The sequence below is a fragment of the Palaemon carinicauda genome, chromosome 18, assembly GCF_036898095.1.
Source record: "Palaemon carinicauda isolate YSFRI2023 chromosome 18, ASM3689809v2, whole genome shotgun sequence".
Taxonomy (NCBI): Eukaryota; Metazoa; Arthropoda; class Malacostraca; order Decapoda; family Palaemonidae; genus Palaemon; species Palaemon carinicauda.
In genome coordinates, this window is record NC_090742.1 from 29889585 (window position 1) to 29907017 (window position 17433).

At 45.9% G+C, this 17433-nt stretch overlaps 1 protein-coding gene across 4 annotated transcripts in view; it reads right to left on the reverse strand.

Moving 5' to 3' along the window:
* Positions 1-17433, reverse strand: part of LOC137657745 (protein-lysine N-methyltransferase EEF2KMT-like) — a 320088-nt gene that overhangs the window by 222467 nt on the left and 80188 nt on the right. For all 4 annotated transcript variants that reach the window (XR_011047197.1, XM_068392218.1, XM_068392217.1 and 1 more), the window contains exon 4: positions 3366-3557. Coding sequence is in view for 3 of the 4 variants with exons in the window: in XM_068392218.1 (XP_068248319.1) it covers positions 3366-3557 (192 nt within the window). In the remaining variant the exon portion in view is untranslated. The remainder of the gene's footprint in view (positions 1-3365; positions 3558-17433) is intronic.

The following is a 17433-nucleotide window of genomic DNA, read 5'->3' on the forward strand; positions in this document are numbered from 1 at the left end:
CTGTTTGGGCCTGCTCCCTGCTCACGCGACACATACCGGCCCATACTGCCAGCCAACCAATCAGCAACTGCCTGGTTTTTCTTTCTCGTCGGCTGTTTCAGCTGAGCTGAAGCGAATTCCAATATTAAATGATTACGAGGTTTGTATATCGCGTCAAAACAATTGTGTATTTTCTCCCTATTATCTATTTGTACAACCACTGCCTGTAGAGGTGTACGAATAGACAAAGATACTTGGGGAACATCTTGGCGAACATATATATGACTTTCACCATGGCTCCCTGCTCGTTGATCATATGGTGTTCTAGAGTTGATATATTTACAAGGCCAAGGAGTATTATTATCAAGCTTGCTCTCCTGTAGACATCCAATTACGGGGAATGCTCATGAATCAGAAGCTGAAGTTCTTCAAATTTAGCCCTTAAACCCTGATAATTACATTGCAAAATGGAGGAAAAGGTTTATTTTCTGGAAGACATCTTGGAGGAGGTCTTCCCATTGGCAGTTTTTGATTTAACCTTATTTCTGGTAGGCCTTTTTTAGAGAGGGTTTTAATAAATTAGGTTTTACATTTGTCTTTTGCTTCATATCCTTTTCATCTAATGTTGAGGGGGATGATTGGACCTCAACTTGAATTTTTGATAGATTTAAGTTGTTTTCTGGTTGACCTGAAATAACAGAAAAAAAAAACATCATACCTATTTGATGTCATAATTTTAGTGTTCTTTATGGTAGGGGTGAGAGAGATGGAGGTCTCTTTCTTCCCTGATTAAGAGGTGGAAACTTATCAGGTATTAGCATTTTCCCCACTACAAGCATACCTGCTAACTCCTTTTTAAGGGTAACCTACATCGAATCAGACAAGAATACATCCTGAGAAAGGATAGTACTATCCTTTGTAATAGGGGACAAAGGTTTAATAGAGGAGGACAAAGCCTTAAGAGGCAATATTCTTGCCCTAATATGCAGTCTTATCAGAATATGGCATTTTTTTTCTTTTGGAGGGGGGGCAACTGGCAGTAATAGATGGGTTGGATGTCTCCTGTTGCATTTTTCCTCCAGATTTCAATGCCTTTGCATGGGTTAATTTATTCAATAGTCTCTTGGCATGCCCAACACTTATAAGTTCAATATTAGATTTATTGAGGGCAGCCTCTTCTAACATATATTTCTGGCAGCTCCTATCAATAGATTTATGATTCAAATTGCAGTTTAAATACCTGACTTCAAGTGTATGTATATTCTCCATGATAGAGTTCGGAGCAAGCGCTATACATTTTTATCATTTTTGGAAACTTTGGAAGGATCCCCAAATATAAAAATGGAAACATTGTAGAGGCTTCTGTTTAGAAGGTCAAACTTTAATCCTTTCCTTTTCAGGGTCACTGTGGAAAGCCATAACAGCATCCTGGAAAGTAAGGATAACCATTGATGTTCCAGGTACATTATGCACTTTCCACACTGTTAGTATCTCCTCTTCCAAAAATTCATACAAGTCTATTAAAAACTACTCCCCTTCCATAGCTAAAGTTTAGATGGGGTTTGACATCCAACTTTATAACATTGTTATTTGTTTTTAAATTAAATAATATAACAGATTGCATGTATGATTTGGCATTAATGAGGAAGCTGTTCTTTTTAAACAGAGATATATCTCCAGGTGTGATGTATCCTACTTTCTTCTTAAGAAATTTGTAGATCCTAAAATAATTTCCTGTATCTCCTTTAGATTCAGTAACAAGCCACATTGGTGATTTTGGCTTTCTCTGGGATGGCATAACTATCTCTCTCTCTATCAAGCCAGTCTGCAGATCTGTGCACATCTAGAACTTTTGCTACCCCATCACACAAGAGCGGCCTTAATACTAAAATTATTAATTTTAATATAATGTCACGGCCTGCATTAAATGCTTCATCATGATTATTAAATCATATCCAAAAACACCATTTGTCATCTTCAAGTCGCATTCTAATTCCTTCTATTAACCCATAGCATTCAAATACTTTATATAACACATCGTATTCAGTTTCTAATGGAATTTGAGGTAAAATGCAGGATTTTCAGTTTTCCCGAGTTCCCAAATTACTTGATTATTTTAATAAATATTAAAAAAATGGTCCCTTTTAGTTCCTATGTTATCAGTGGCATTTTCTTTATTGTTTAGTTGTTTTACCTGCTTGAGAATATTAAGAAAATATCATACGTTGAAAGGGAAATTTGCGTTCTTCACTTCCAGCGCAGCAATAGTATACTTCCCAGATGGTCCGCTCAATACCCTACCCATGGGACAGCACCAAAATAGATACACAGTAGAGGCACAGGTGTAAGCTTAACCCGCCTGTTAGAACCGAGACCAAGAAAATATGAAATCGTCCTCCCCATATTTGTAATGATGGGCTTCCGGCCATAAGCCGAGAGTCCTACCTCCAAGATTGGATCCCCCACGGATTCTGATGACCCAACCGTTGAGAATAGTTCCGCCAAAGAAGGTTCAAACCATCTTAAGGGTGGCTGAGGTCATACAATACTCCCACATACAGCTTTGAATGCAAATACCTTCCTAGCGTGATCCCTTCTCACATTCATCTAAGCAGACAGTAATAACTAATGTAGAAATATCCAAGCCATTTAAGAAACTAAATATAAAATAAACAAAAAATATCGTTAAAGATGAGAAATATCATTCATAGAGTCAGGACAGCAAGACAAAAAAAGTTTAAAAAATTAGGAGGAGGTCCGAGTAATGTTGAGAATAAGGAACAGAATGGAGAGAAATTTAGATTCAAACTGAGGGAGCAGTTTCCCTAAGTTTGAGAACCCTCTTGCCTGTTACAATGCTTCAACAAGGGAACTTTACTCCGTGTTAAGATTAAGAACTACGTCAAGGCCATCTCTTGTTAAGAGGGGGAGAAGAGATAATGTCAATTTTGAAACAGAAGACAAGACTACCCATGTAGAAACCTGGGCTCCTTACCACTTACTGTCAGATGGTTCTATTTTTTATTAAGGGCATGTATTTTTTGAATAAAATGTGAAGATATAAAATTTTACGGTTAAGTATAGATTAAACTGCGCAATATGAACATCAGGTGCGTACACTATAGAAATAAGTTTCATCAAAATTCTATTTTTGTATGTGGACATGTATACTTTATTATTAATGTGTGCATTGGTAAAAACATTTTAATCTTGGGTACACATCATCCCTGTTAATTAAAACAGTGCCAAGAGATCTTTTATATGACCTTTAATTTAAAAATCTATCTACTTTTCCTTTTGGAAAGGAATACGAGACATATTCAATACTGTAACTACAGCTTACAAGCATTTGCATATATCACCCTTTTTAATAGTAGTGCACTTACCTGCCAAGTAAACATCCCAGTTGTTCCTTCAGATATGATATTTTGAGTCTCTTTCAGCGTTATTGTAAGTTCGGGTGACAGGCAATATGTTTTATAACAGTATGAAGTGTTACCACTATTTGCATTCTGGGATAGAATATTTGTATATGTTTCATACAGACCATCATGGACTTCCTGGTTAATTTGCTCAATCTGAAGAAAAAAATGAAAATGGTAATACTGGATAGAAATTTTTTTTTAAATTATGCATTTCATACAGTAATCAGTTTTATTTTACTCTTGGTTAACATACTTTCTCCGAGTGCTATTATTCAGTCAAATTTCTAACAAACAAAACTACTTAAAGGTTTTTAAAACAGATTACTCTAAAGAGTACATGTAAAACCTACAATTCCATAGAAAAATAATTCTCCTTACTTTTAATAATTTTTATGGAAAAAAATATTAGACCAAGACAAATAATTATTGTGTAATATACTGTATTGTGGTAATTCAGAGATCGAACATAACAATTTGTACCAAAACAAACCATGTTCAAACACCGTATCAATTTTTCCCATAAGGGCAATTTTTACACAAAGTTTGCAATATCAAAATATAGTTCAGTCCAAATAAAGCATACCAAAAAGAAAGTTATAATTCGTAGAATAAACTGATAGATATGGAATAAATGAACACTGAACTTCCCTTTATCTGTAGGAGGGAGTGGATAGCTCTAGTGAAAGGTGGGGAGGAGGAGTGATGTTATTGTCACTGAAGGGAGTAGTTCTTCATAAACATATTAGGGAACTCCCCTTCTAGGATTCTCTGTCTTTTGCACCCCTTTTCTGGCACTAACTGTGATTCCCTCAAGAGACATTTTACTAAAAATTGATCATGAGAGGTTTGTTTTTATCTCCCTTTCATGAGTTTTCTTAAATGACTTAAAGCATAATTGTAGAAATAACACGGTGTGCTGGCTACTGCCTTATCTGGATGATATTTTTCAAACACATTTCTCAGCACCTGCTTTGTCTGAACTGGCAACCTCCCATGCCTATTAATTCACTTTGGCTAGCCCTAAGATTATCATTAGAATCTGCATCATCACTTTTCCTGGGGTGCTTTTATTAATTTCTGACTATTTGCTTTGCAGACTATTGATTTTGGTATACCATACTCTTTGGAAATTATAATCATGGGTAAATCTCTTTCTGCCATTTCTATTATCACCTATCTTAGATCTATAAGGGTTCTCAAAACATTACTTTTTGGCTTATCACTGCTACTATTAATCTTTATAGGAGTGATTGTGTATGAACAAACACCAAAAACACTAAGTAGTTTTGAAGGAGGAAAGCTTATTTTTGGGGAGGTGCTGTTTGATCTTCAAGGGTTTCATGAAGTATTCTTGTCTATGAAGTGGGACGCTCAGGCTGGAACCGATCAATTGGCGGACTATTTCCCATTAGTCCCAGATAACCTTCGGGTTACAGAGTTTAGGGCCTGACAGACCTTATTTAACCTAGTGCATGCTGTGACATACTTTGAAGTGGAGGCTACAGGGGGTTCAAAAATGGCAACTTTAGCAGTGGTCAAGCTGTTATATAAGCCTGTTTATGAAGCCATCCAGAACTTTATAAGGCAAAGTACATAGTAAGGCTCCATGTTCTATCTGCCGTTAATTTGGGGATCATCATCATCTTCTTTGTCTACATCTTTTCCCACTTCTATGTGGGGTCGATGTTTCTGGTCAGCTTTCTCCATCTACCTCTGCCCCATACCTCATCACCAGTTAATCCCTTTGATCGAAGGTCATCCTTGATACAGTCCACCCACCTTCGCTTTGGTCTCCCTCTCTTTCTCGTTCCCTGTACCTGCATTTCCATCACTCTCCTCCCAATATACTGTTCATCTCTTCTCATGACATGACCTTACCACCTCAGTCTACTTTCTTGGATCTTATCTGATAGTTATCTAGCTCCTGTGGTACCCCTAATTACCTCATTCCGTATCTTATCTCCTCTTGTCACCCCACACAGTTATCTCAACATTCTCATCTTCACCACATCCATCTTCTTCTCTTCTATCTTCTTTATTGCCCATGTCTCCGCTCCATACATCATTGATGGTCTCACAACTGTCCTGTGTACTTTACCTTTCAACTTAACCCCTATTTTCCTGTCGCATAGTACCCCACGCACTTTTTTCCAATTCTTCCATCCTGCTTGTATTCTGTGGTTTATTTCTGCCCCCAGGTCACCATCCTTTGCAACTGTTGATCCTAAATACCTGAAATTTTCAACACTTTTCAGTCTCTCTCTCCTTGTTAACTAACTTTCCCATTCTCACCATTTTTCAATCTCAAATACTCTGTCTTTTTCCTGCTGATCTTCAATCCTCTATTTTCCATTTCTCTTCTCCACTCCTCCAGTTTCTCTTCTACTACATCTCGCCTAGCGCTACACAGTATGACATCATCAGCAAATAGGTAAGGGCTCAATGCAGACCCCTGATGTAGTCCCACATTTACTGGGAAACTTTCTGTTAGGCCTATACTGCTCTAAACATTTGCTTCTGCCCTTTCATACATATCTTGGGTGATTCTTACGTATTTCTCAGAGACTCCCTTTTCTCTCGTACATCTCCACAGCTCCTGACGTGGTACTCGATCGTATGCCTTCTCCATGTCAATAAAGACCATATGTAATCCTTTCTGTTTCTCCCGATGTTTTTCTATCGTCTGCCTCAAAGCAAATATTGCTTCTACATTCCCTCTTCCTGGCATGAATCCAAATTGTTCCACACCAATTGTTGTTTCATCTCTGAGTCTCTTCTCAATGATCTTCTCCCATATTTTCATAGTATGGCTTATCAGCTTTATGCCTCTGTAGTTGCCACATTCCTGGATGTCTCCCTTCCCTTTATAGATGGGAATGACTAGGCTTCTTCTCCATTCCTCTGGCATCTTTTCCTGATTGAAGATTTCTGCGTCAGGTCCCACAAGATATCTATGCCTTCCTCTCCAAGACTCTTCCATACCTCTACTGGTATATTATCCGGTCCTGCAGCTTTACTATTTTTCATCTTTTTTACAGCTTGTTCTAGTTCTTTTCTAGTCACTCCTATGGTAACTGTTTCGTTTGGGAGTCCATCTTCAAATATTGTTCTTGGGTTCTCCTCATTCAATAGTCCTTCAAAATAAGTTTCCCACCTTCTTTTAATTTCATTCTCTTCTGCTAGAACTATATCATTGCTATCTTTTATTTGCCTTATCTGTGTTAGGTCTTTAGATGCAGCATCTCGGGCCTTAGCAATTCGTAATATATTCTTCTCTCCTTCTGGTGTTTCCATCTCTTTATAGACTTCATTTAATGTCTCTGCCTTTGCCTTTGCTACTGCTCTTTTTGCTTCTTTCTTTGCTTGTTTATAGTTTTCTTTAACCTGCTCTTGTCCTGATAGATCTGCCTTCTTCTTGGCTTCTTTCTTGGTTTTTACCCGTTCTTGCACCTCCTCATTCCACCACCATGATTCTTTATCATTTGGGGGTGTTCTTCCTGATTCCTTTCCAAGTACTTCCACATCAATCCTTAGAATCACTTTACTATTCTCGGTCCACCATTTTTGTACATCCTCATTTAACCTTACTGCTTCCAGCACTCTTTCCTTAAACAAGACTCTCAGTTCTTCCTCTTTCAATTTCCACCACTTAATCTTTGGGTCCATTCTCGTCTTTTTACTTTTGGGGATAATGGAGGAAAAGGATATTCTGGTCAGTGACCCACTATGTGAATAGCTCTTCTCTCAAGCCCTTGTGGACCAAGTCAGAGCTAATGCACAGGCAATGGCCAAATCACTTCCGGAGAAGTGGAGAAAAGGGTATTGGGCATTTAAAAAAAAAAAAGAAAAAAAAACTCCCTTTTTTAAGACCACTCGCAATTGGTTTCTAAACCTCCCACTGAGAGACTAACTTCCGCTTCCCATTCCAAGCCCTGACCTACAGAGGTTTTTTCACAAGGAGAGGGGACACCAAAGTTACCCCTCCCAAAGGGAAGCCCTGTACCAGTAAGACTTGTTTCAGGCCAAAGGAGGCCACTGGAGGTCATCGAACATTCTCTCGGTGGGCACAGAGTATGTATAGTCTTCATAGGGCTCAGTTGATCATGGATAACAAAAGCTCCTCCTTGCCAGTTTTTGTCAGATTAGAACCCAAGAACTGGACTCCTTTATCAGCAAGATCAAGAAAGAAGTCATAGAAAGATGCAATCTTCTAAAATTCCATGGCAGACTGTAGCGTAACAAAGAAAGACTCCCCAGAGAGAAGTGTGATCCTCGACCTGACTCTCCTCAACAAACATCTTGTGCAACCAATTTAAAATGACACATGTAAAACATTTCCGTCAAGTACTACAAGGGGCTTTGACCTGTACTATAGCTCTAAAAGACACCTACTGGTATGTCCCTATTGCCCACCAATTCCGACCTTACCTAGGGTTGGATAAAGTGTGTACAGGTTCAAACAAATGCCAGTCAGCCTCAATATCACCCAAAGACTGTTTATAAAACTCGTAAAGGAGGTCATCAAACTCCTGCAACTGCTGGAGTTCAGATCACAGCCTACCAAGACAGATGACTGGTCTGGGCAGAGACAAAAGTTTTATGTCTCAAATACAATACTCAGGTCTTGCAGGCTCAGCAGGAACCTGGTGTTAAAGAACAGGTTGAAAGATCTCAACTGTGTGGGGAAAATGTCAGCTCAGAAAAAACTTTGGGACCATTAAGCGCAACTGCCTGGTCAGTGCAAGAGGATAATCCTCCCATTATTGCCAGTGGGCACTCTCTTTCTTAGTGGGTAAACCCTGTCTCTGCACCAGAGTAATGACCACGCTTGGAATGGTACCTGAAAGAGGAACGCGAACCTTCCTTGCTACGCCTCACTCTCTTGCACGAGGACCTTCAGCCTGGGTCCTCACTCTGGATCTGGACTCCCTTTCATCCTAACTATGACTAGAATGTCGATCTGACGTTCAATCCATCCCACTGGGAGAGGGAGAAGAGCGATAGAAGCTGCTATCCGTCTTGCCTTCCGTAGAGGAGAAATCCGCAGACTCGTCCTTTAGTGCCCATATCCCAGGCGGTGTTCTTTTAAAGCGAAGGCGGGGATGCTTAGGGTGGCGTGCTAATCTACACTGGAGGAACGTGGGGGAAGGGAGGCATCCAATCACATGATGATCCAGGTTTCGGTGAGTTGAGTATCCTAGAATTCTTTCTGGCAGCTATGTCCTCGGAAGAATGGAGGAGGAGCTGGCACCAATCAATATCACCTGAGAAACTGAGGTTGTAGTCGTCTTCCTCTCTTTGAAACAGCGGACAATACAGTACTCAGAAATCTTTCTCTATCCAGGATAACCACCTGCGTCCTCTCTGAAAGGAGAGGTCATCTCTTGAAAGAATCTCCCCTTCCAAAGTCCTGACTTTGATGAAATCCAAGAAACACTGAAGTCTGAGAGCCTTCGGGAAAGAAGGACTATCACATCAACTTACGGGCCTCCTCTTGCACCAAAGGGCATACTGAGGAAGAATAGAAGGGCCCCAACACAAACGGGGTCAATTAGGTTATCTTACCTTGAAGTTGAACACCATGACCTGGTAGGGGAAACACACACATGGTTCCTAATCATGGTGATTTGTATCCTGGATACAGGATACAAATCTAGCATTAGAGATTCCAAGAATAAAATTACACTAAAATAGCACTGAATTTTCTGGATTGCTATGGTGAAATTGAGATATTTCAGTGGTAAACTAATGACAGACAACCCCCAATGAGTGGGGAGGAAGAGACAGGATACAGATCTAGCATTGGAGATTCAAAGAATAGAGTTTCCCTCAAGTAGCACTGAATATTCTGGATTGCTTTGGTGCAATTGACAGACATTTTAGTGGGTTACCCAATGACAGACAACCCCCAATGACTGGGGAGGGGGAGACAGGATACAGGTCTTGCATTGGAGATTCCAAGTATAAAGTTTCTATACTAAAGCAATGAATATTCTGGATTGCCATAAAGCTATTGACACAAATTTTAGTGCGTTACCCCCTGACAGACAACCCTAAATGAGTGGGGCGGGAAAGACGGGATACAGATCTGGCATTGAAGATATCAAGAAAATGTTTCACTACAATACCACTGAATATTCTGGATTGCTATGATGCAATTGAGACATTTCAATGGATTACCCCCTGACAGACAATGCCAAATGAGTGGGGAGGGAGAGAGGATTCAGATCTGGTATTGGAGATACCAAGTAAAATGTTCCACTACAATTGTACTGAAAATTCTCTATTATTATAATGTTACTGACATACATTTCAGTGGGTTACCTGCTGACAGATAATCACAAATGAGTGGGCAGGTAGAGACAGGATATAGAACTGGCATTGAAGATATCAAGTAAAAAGATTGTCTACAATAGCACTGAATATTCTGGTTGCTATAATGCAATTGACAGACATTTTAGTGGGTTACCTACTGACAGTAAAACCCCAAACAGTGGGATGGAAACAGATGATACAGATCTGGCATTGGAGATGCCAAATAAAAAATTTAACTAAATACAGCAATGAACATTCTGGATTACTATGATACTACTGACAGATATTTTAAAGGGTTACCTTCAGACAGGCAACCACCGATAAGTGGGGATGGAGAGACAGGATACAGATCTGGCACTGCAGATACCAAGTAAAATGTTTCACTAAAATAGCACTGAATATTCTGAATTCCCATGATGCTATCGACATATATTTCAGTGGGTTACCTACGATAGACAATCCTCAGTGAGTGGGGAGGGTGAGACAGAATACAGATATGACATTGCATATACCAAGTAAAAAGTTTAACTACAATATTACTTAATATTCTGGATTGCTATGATGCTATTGACAGATATTTTAGGGGGTTACTTGCTGACAGACAACCCTTAATGAGTGGGGAGGGAGAGCCGGGATACAGATCTGACATTTGAGATATTAAGTAAAAAGTTTCACTACAATAGCACTGAGTACTCTGGATTGTCATTATGCTATTAACAGACATTTTAGTGGGTTACCTGCTGACAGACAATCCTCAATGAGTGGGGAGGGAGAGACAGGATACAGATTTGGCATTCTTGGAGATACCAAGTAAAAAGGTTCACTACATTAGCACTGAATATTCTTGATTGCTATGGTGCTATTGACAGACATTTTAGTGGATTACCCCCTGACAGACAACCCAAAATGAGTGGGGAGGGAGAGACAAGATACAAATCTAGCATTGGAGATACCAAGTAAGAAGTTTCACTACAATAGCACCGAGTATCCTGGATTGTCATTGTGCTATTGAAAGACATTTTAGTGGGTTACCTGCTGACAGATCACCCTCAATGAGTGGGGAGGGAGACTCTGGATACACGTCTGGAATTGGAGATATCAAGTAAAAAGTTTCATTAAAATAGTACTGAATATTCTGGATGGTTATAATGTTGCCGATATCACAAATTCGAAGATAATTTGTATTTTTCCTAACCATACAAACCTTAGCTATTTACATAGGGTTTACTTTTTAGCGCAGCTGAAATGACGAGCCAATAGTTTTAACGAGGGTTAATTACCCCCGCGCTAGTTAGCGGGGGTGGGGAAGGGTAGCTTGCTACCCCTCCCCCCTCCACACACCGGTGACTTGCTTCACTTCACTTAGAGGTAGGACTTGACTTGGGGGTCAGGGATGGCGGGCACATATGTGTAAATAGCTAAGGTTTGTATGGTTAGGAAAAATACAAATTATCTTCGAATTTGTCATTTGTTCCGTAACCGAAATACAAACCACGCTATTTACATAGGGTGACTTACCCCTTAGGAAGGGTGGAAAGTCCCCAGCCTTACTGACTTCGGCTTGCCCGGGGGCTCGATCCCTCAGTGAGCAGCACTAGAGAGAGGGAGCCCCTGTACCTCACAAGTTCCTAGCATCGCTAGGAACGAGTGGCCTACATAAGCAGTGTGAGGAGGAGAGTGTGACTCGTCCTATGAAGTTGACCTTGAGACCTTCAGATAGGAATTCTAGGATAGGACGTTCCCAATACCACCTCGTCAGGGTATGGGAGACGCAACAGTATTAAGCTTAATACTAGGAGCACAAAGAAGCATGGGTTACCTGCAGAGGTCGAGGTCAGCTATGCGAGGACCAGGATGCTGCTTCCCCAAGAGAGGGGAGAATGAAGAAAGAAGTAAGGGTCAGACATACTCTTTCATTCACGCAGACTAAGACCGGGTAACAACGCCCTCAACCTACTGCTACTTGTCCAAAAAGGAGCCTGAGGTTAGACCAGCTGTTGTGCAGCCACCACAGGGCCGACAGAAAACGTATCGAGGCTCCTGTGGGTCATGTCTTGCAGGTAGTGGGCTTTGAAGGTCGTTTGACGCTTCCAGACCCCAGCTTGAAGTACCTGCGTCACAGAGAAGTTTCTTTTGAAGGCCAGGGATGTAGCAATACCCCTCACATCGTGGGCCCGAGGGCGACGTGACTGAGGAGGGTCAGGATTCAGGGCATGGTGGATAACCCTTCGAATCCAAGCTGAGATGGTGTTCCTGGTGACCCTCCTCTTAGTCCTGCCTGTGCTCACAAACAAAGCTCGCACATGAGGACGGACTGCAGCCGTTCTCTTCAAGTAGTGCCTCAGACACCTCACTGGACATAGTAGCAGCTGGTCTGGGTCGCTTGTTACAGAACGGAGACTCGCGATCCTGAAAGAGTCGAACCGAGGATCCGGCACTCCAGGATTCTGAGTCTTGACAACAAACTCAGTGACGAACCTGAACGTTACCTCCCCCCATCCCCTTGAATGGGCGATGTCGTACGAGAGACCATGAAGTTCACTAACCCGCTTGGCCGAAGCCAAGGCGAGTAGGAAAGCCGTCTTCCAAGACAGGTGGCGATCGGAGGCCTGGCGTAATGGCTCGAAGGGAGGTCTCTTAAGAGACCTGAGGACTCGAACCACGTTCCAAGGAGGGGGTCTCACTTCCGACTGGGGGCAGGTAAGCTCATAGCTACGTATGAGTAAAGAGAGTTTTAGCGATGAAGAAATATCCACGCCCTTCAATCTGAAGGCCTAGCTTAAGGCCGAGCGATAGCCTTTCACTGCCGAGACAGAAAGGCGCATTTCTTCCCGCAGATACACGAGGAAGTCCGCTATTGCTGGAATAGTGGCATCGAGTGGAGAGATACCCCTTCCCCGACATCAACCACAAAAGACTCCACTTTGCTTGGTAGACTCCCTCAGAGGACCTTCGCAGGTGCCGAGAGATTCTCTCCGCAACCTGTTGCGAAAAGCCTCTCTCCGCGAGGAGACGCTGGATAGTCTCCAGGCGTGAAGCCGAAGCGAGGCTACGGCCCTGTGAGGGACGCCGGAGTGGGGTTGTCTGAGAAGCTCGTGTCGTGGAGGAAGCTCCCTCGGGAGTTCCGTCAGGAGCTGCAGAAGGTCCGGAAACCATTCCGCGTGATGCCATAGCGGATCTACCAGAGTCATCGAACAGTTGACCGATAGTCTGGTCCTGTTGAGCACCCTTCTCATCAGACAGAACAGTGGGAAGGCGTACACGTCAATGTTGTCCCACCGTTGCTGGAAAGCATCTTGCCAGAGCGCCTTGGGGTTGGGGACTGGGGAGCAGTACAGGGGCAGCTTGAAGTTCAAGGCTGTCGCGAACAAGTCCACAGTCGGTGAACCCCATAAAGTCAGGACTTTGTTGGCTATCTGAGGATCCAAAGACCACTCGGTACTCACTATCTGCGAGGCCCTGCTCAGACTGTCGGCGAGCACATTCCTCTTGCCAGGAATGAAGCGAGCTGATAGTGTTATCGAGTGGGTTTCGGTCCACCTCAGAGTCTCTACTGCAAGATGGGATAGCTGTTGCGAAAAAGTGCCTCCCTGCTTGTTGATATAAGCCACTACCGTAGTGTTGTCGCTCATCACCACCACGGAGTGACCCGCCAGGGACCGTTGGAACTGCTGAAGAGCCAGAAAGACAGCCTTCAATTCTAGCAGGTTGATGTGTAGGCACTTTTCTGATTCTGACCAAAGGCCTGAGGCCCTCTGGTTCAGAACGTGCGCCCCCCACCCTTCTTTTGACGCATCCGAAAACAGAGTCAATTCCGGGGGGAGGACGAGAAGACTCACTCCCTTCCGCAGGTTCTCGTCGACCAGCTACCACCGCAAGTCCGTCTGTTCCAGAGACCCCATTGGGATCAGAATGTCCGGGGAATCGGATCCTTGATTCCACCGGGACTTGAGCCGCCATTGAAGGGATCTCATCCTGAGGCGGCTGTTTGGAACCAGACGGGCCAGGGAGGATAGGTGACCTAAGAGACGCAACCACGATTGGGCGGGGAGTTCTTTTCGCCTGAGGAAGGGTTCCGCCACCCTCCTCAGTCTTGCTATCCGGTCGTCTGATGGAAAGGCTTTGTGGAGATTGGTGTCTATTAGCATGCCTAGATAAACCAGTCGTTGGGACGGCTGCAGAGAGGACTTCTCGAGGTTTACCACGATCACCAGATCCTGGCAAAGATCCAGAAGCCTGTCTCGGTGCCGAAGAAGGGTCGACTCCGAGTCTGCTAGGATCAACCAATCGTCCAGATAACGAAGGAGACGAATGAGACGAATACCGTTCCTGTGCGCCCAAGATGAAATCAGGGTGAACACACTGGTGAACACCTGAGGAGCTGTGGAGAGACCGAAACACAGCACCTTGAACTGGTAGATCTTGTTGTCTAGGCAAAATCTCAGGTACTTCCTGGAAGACGGATGGATTGGGATCTGGAAGTACGCGTCCTTTAGATCCAGTGTGCACATGAAGTCTTGTGGTCTCACCGCAAGTCTGACCGTGTCTGCTGTCTCCATGCTGAACCGGGTTTGCTTGACAAACCTGTTCAGAGCTGAGAGATCGATGACGGGTCTCCAGCCTCCAGTAGCCTTCTCTACAAGAAAGAGTCGACTGAAGAAGCCTGGGGACCCGTCCACGACCTCCTGGAGAGCACCCTTCTCGAGCATGGTCTCGACTTCGGCCTGAAGGGCCAGCCCCTTTGCCGATCCCGTGGTACAGGAGCTCAACGACACTGGATTCGCTGTCCGGGGAGGTTGAGATGTTGTGAACGGGACGCGATAGCCTTGGCCGATCACTGAGACCGTCCAAGCATCGGCCCCGTGTTGCTGCCACCTGCGGACGCAACGCTGAAGGCATCCCCCCACAGGTGGACACGCAGGGGGACTGCCACCCCTAGGAGTCTTGCCTCCCCTGGAGGACTTACCGCCCCTCTTGACCTTGGCTGGAAAGGGCTGGGGCTTAGACACCACCTTCTTAGCTGCCGGTGCCTGTTTGGGAGCCTTACGAGGCTGTTGCTGCTGTTGTGGCGGGGCTGGAGGCTTATAGGGCCGAGTTGTAAGGGCCCTATGGAGGAGGGAGTCCGTGCTGGATTTCCTCCACCTCTCAGCCGTTCGCTCCATGTCTTGAGGCTCAAACAAGTTCTCCCCCAGAAGGGAAGCATGTCTGAGCCTACACACATCCACGGCGGGGACCTTCGGATGGAATCTCTCGGACACAGCATCGCGACGCTTCAGCACCGAGTTGGCCCACAGGGTGGTAACCTGGTGCGCCAAAAACTCGAAGGAGCGGGTGCCCGAGAGCAAGAAGGTCTCCAGGGCCTTCCTATTGGTCTCCTTGGACAAGTCCTCCGATCGTAATAGGATGCCCAGAGATCCTAGCCAAAAGTCCAGCCACGAAGTGGCCTGCATGGCACACTTAGCGACCTTCTCGTGGCTAAGGATCTCTGCCGTCGAGAACGACACCTGCCGGGCAAAGAGTTTCTCAAGGGGAACTCCCTTCGCCAGCTCCTCCACAGAGTGATGGAGAGGAAGAGCGAGGTTGTGCTCACCCAGGATCTCGAAATACCTCCTCTGCTGAAGACGAGGAGGAGGGATGAGCTTGTTCCCGGCAGTGGAACGACTGGAGGAGGCAAGAAGTGCAAGCTGAGCGTTGGCCCTAGCCCTGGCACTCTTCAGCCCCCGAGACCAGGGCAGAGCCGCACTGGTCTTAGGGGCCTTCCGAACGTCAAACACTTCATCCAAAATCGTGTCTTTGCCTTCACGGGGGGCGAGGACTGGATCCATAAGCCCGTTAAGTTGCCTTATCAGGCTTAGGACCTGCCAGAAGGCATGTTCGGATTCTTGCTGTTCTCCTCCCTGCGGGCTGGCTGCTAAGTCTCCTGCCCCAGGGATCTCTTCCTGGGGTGACACGTGGACATTCCCCCGGGTAGTCGTGCTTTCCTGACGAATCCTTGCAGAGGATTTAGGGAAGGTCTTGGAGTCCTTGGATTCCCTCCTGGGAGGGATACAGGATCCCAACAACGAGGTTCGAGGGGCCCCTTCCTCACGAGACGATTCTCCTGCATGAAGCGAAGTCTCCCCCCCTGGTGCCGAGGGGAAGACTACCGCCCCACTGGACTCGTCCACAGGAGAAGGAGAGAGGACTCGTGCAGGAGAAGGGACCTTCGCGACCGACCTCTTGCGAACCAACTTCGCCCTGGGGGAAGTCACCACGAAGTCCACTCCTCTCTTTCTCTTCAGCGCAGGAGAGACAGCCGTTGGTTTGTTACCCTGGTCGGCGAGTGCTGGTTTCATAACCCTCACTAACGCCCGTGCCAGAGGACCAAACCAAGTCTGTTGCTCCAAGGACACAGAGTCCGAAATCCTCGCTAAAGGGAAAGAGATCGGGCGATCCTTTGGAGTGGACACCACGGTACCTGCCTGAAAAGAAGGTGGGGAAGAATGATGTACTAACCTCTCCTCGTCCTGCACTACCAACCTGTGTTTCGGTGGAGGTGATCCCGAGTGCCGTCTAGGAACACGCGTTCCTGCTGCTACCACCGGCTGCGGAATTCGCCGCGAACGATGGTCGCGCGAGGGCAAATGGTCGCGCGGGAGCGCGGGAGAGTGATCGCGCGGGCGCGCAGGTGGATGATCGCACGGGCTCGCAGGCGAGCGGTAGCGCGGGCGAGCGGGCGAATGATCGCGCGGGCGCGCGGACGCGCAGGCGAGTGGGCGCGAGGGTGGGCAGGTGAAAGAACGCGTGTACGAGGCGGCGAACGCAAGCGTTGGCGGGACGGCGAGGAAACGCGCTGCCGCGTGGGTGAGGAAGACCGCTGGCGATGTAGATCCACAGGCGATCGATGAGGAGCTGGTGAGCGCGGACGCGCAGGTTGGCGATGGCGCGTTGTGGCATGTCGACGCGATGGCGAGCAGCATGCGCAGGTGAACGATCGCGCAATGGCGAGCGATGGCGAGCAGCATGCGCAGATGAGCGATCGCGCGATGGGGAGCGATGGCGATCAGCATGCGCAGGTGGAGCTAGTAGCTGGCGAACCATGTTCCTTCAGAAGCGTTGGAGAACGTTGGCGCGCCGGCTGTCGCTGTTGAATAGGCGATACTAAAATCGCCTGTGCGAGCTGGCGAGCAGGTGAACGCTGGCGAGTAGGTGATCGCTGGCGCGTAGGTGATCGCTGGCGAGTCGGAGATCGCTGGCGAGTAGAAGGTCGACGCGTATTATGTGAAAGGACAGGTGGCGCGGCGAGGGCAGGTGGCGCAGCGCGTTCACGAGCAGGAACTGGAAGATCGCTGGCGCGTTGGCGAACATGTGCTTTTGACACACTCGCAGCACGATGTTGCCTAGCCACAGGGTCAGGCAGATGGTGAGCAGGGAGCTCAGCAGGAACTGTAGGATGGTCAGAGACCGCAGGGCGATGGTCCTCAAATGAGCGCTGACGCTCAGAAGAGAGCTGACGAGCAGGAGAGCGCTGGCGAGGAGGGCGAACATCAGGAGCGCGCCGACGAGCAGGTGAGCGTCGGCGAGCAGGAGAGCCTTGACGAGCAGGAGATAGCCGACGAGCAGGAGAGCGCTGACGATCAGGAGAGCGCTGACGATCCGGAGAGCGCTGGTGAGCAGGAGAGCGCCTGTGCGCTAGCACTGCTCGTGGAAGGGAAGGATCCCTTAGCCCCGAAGG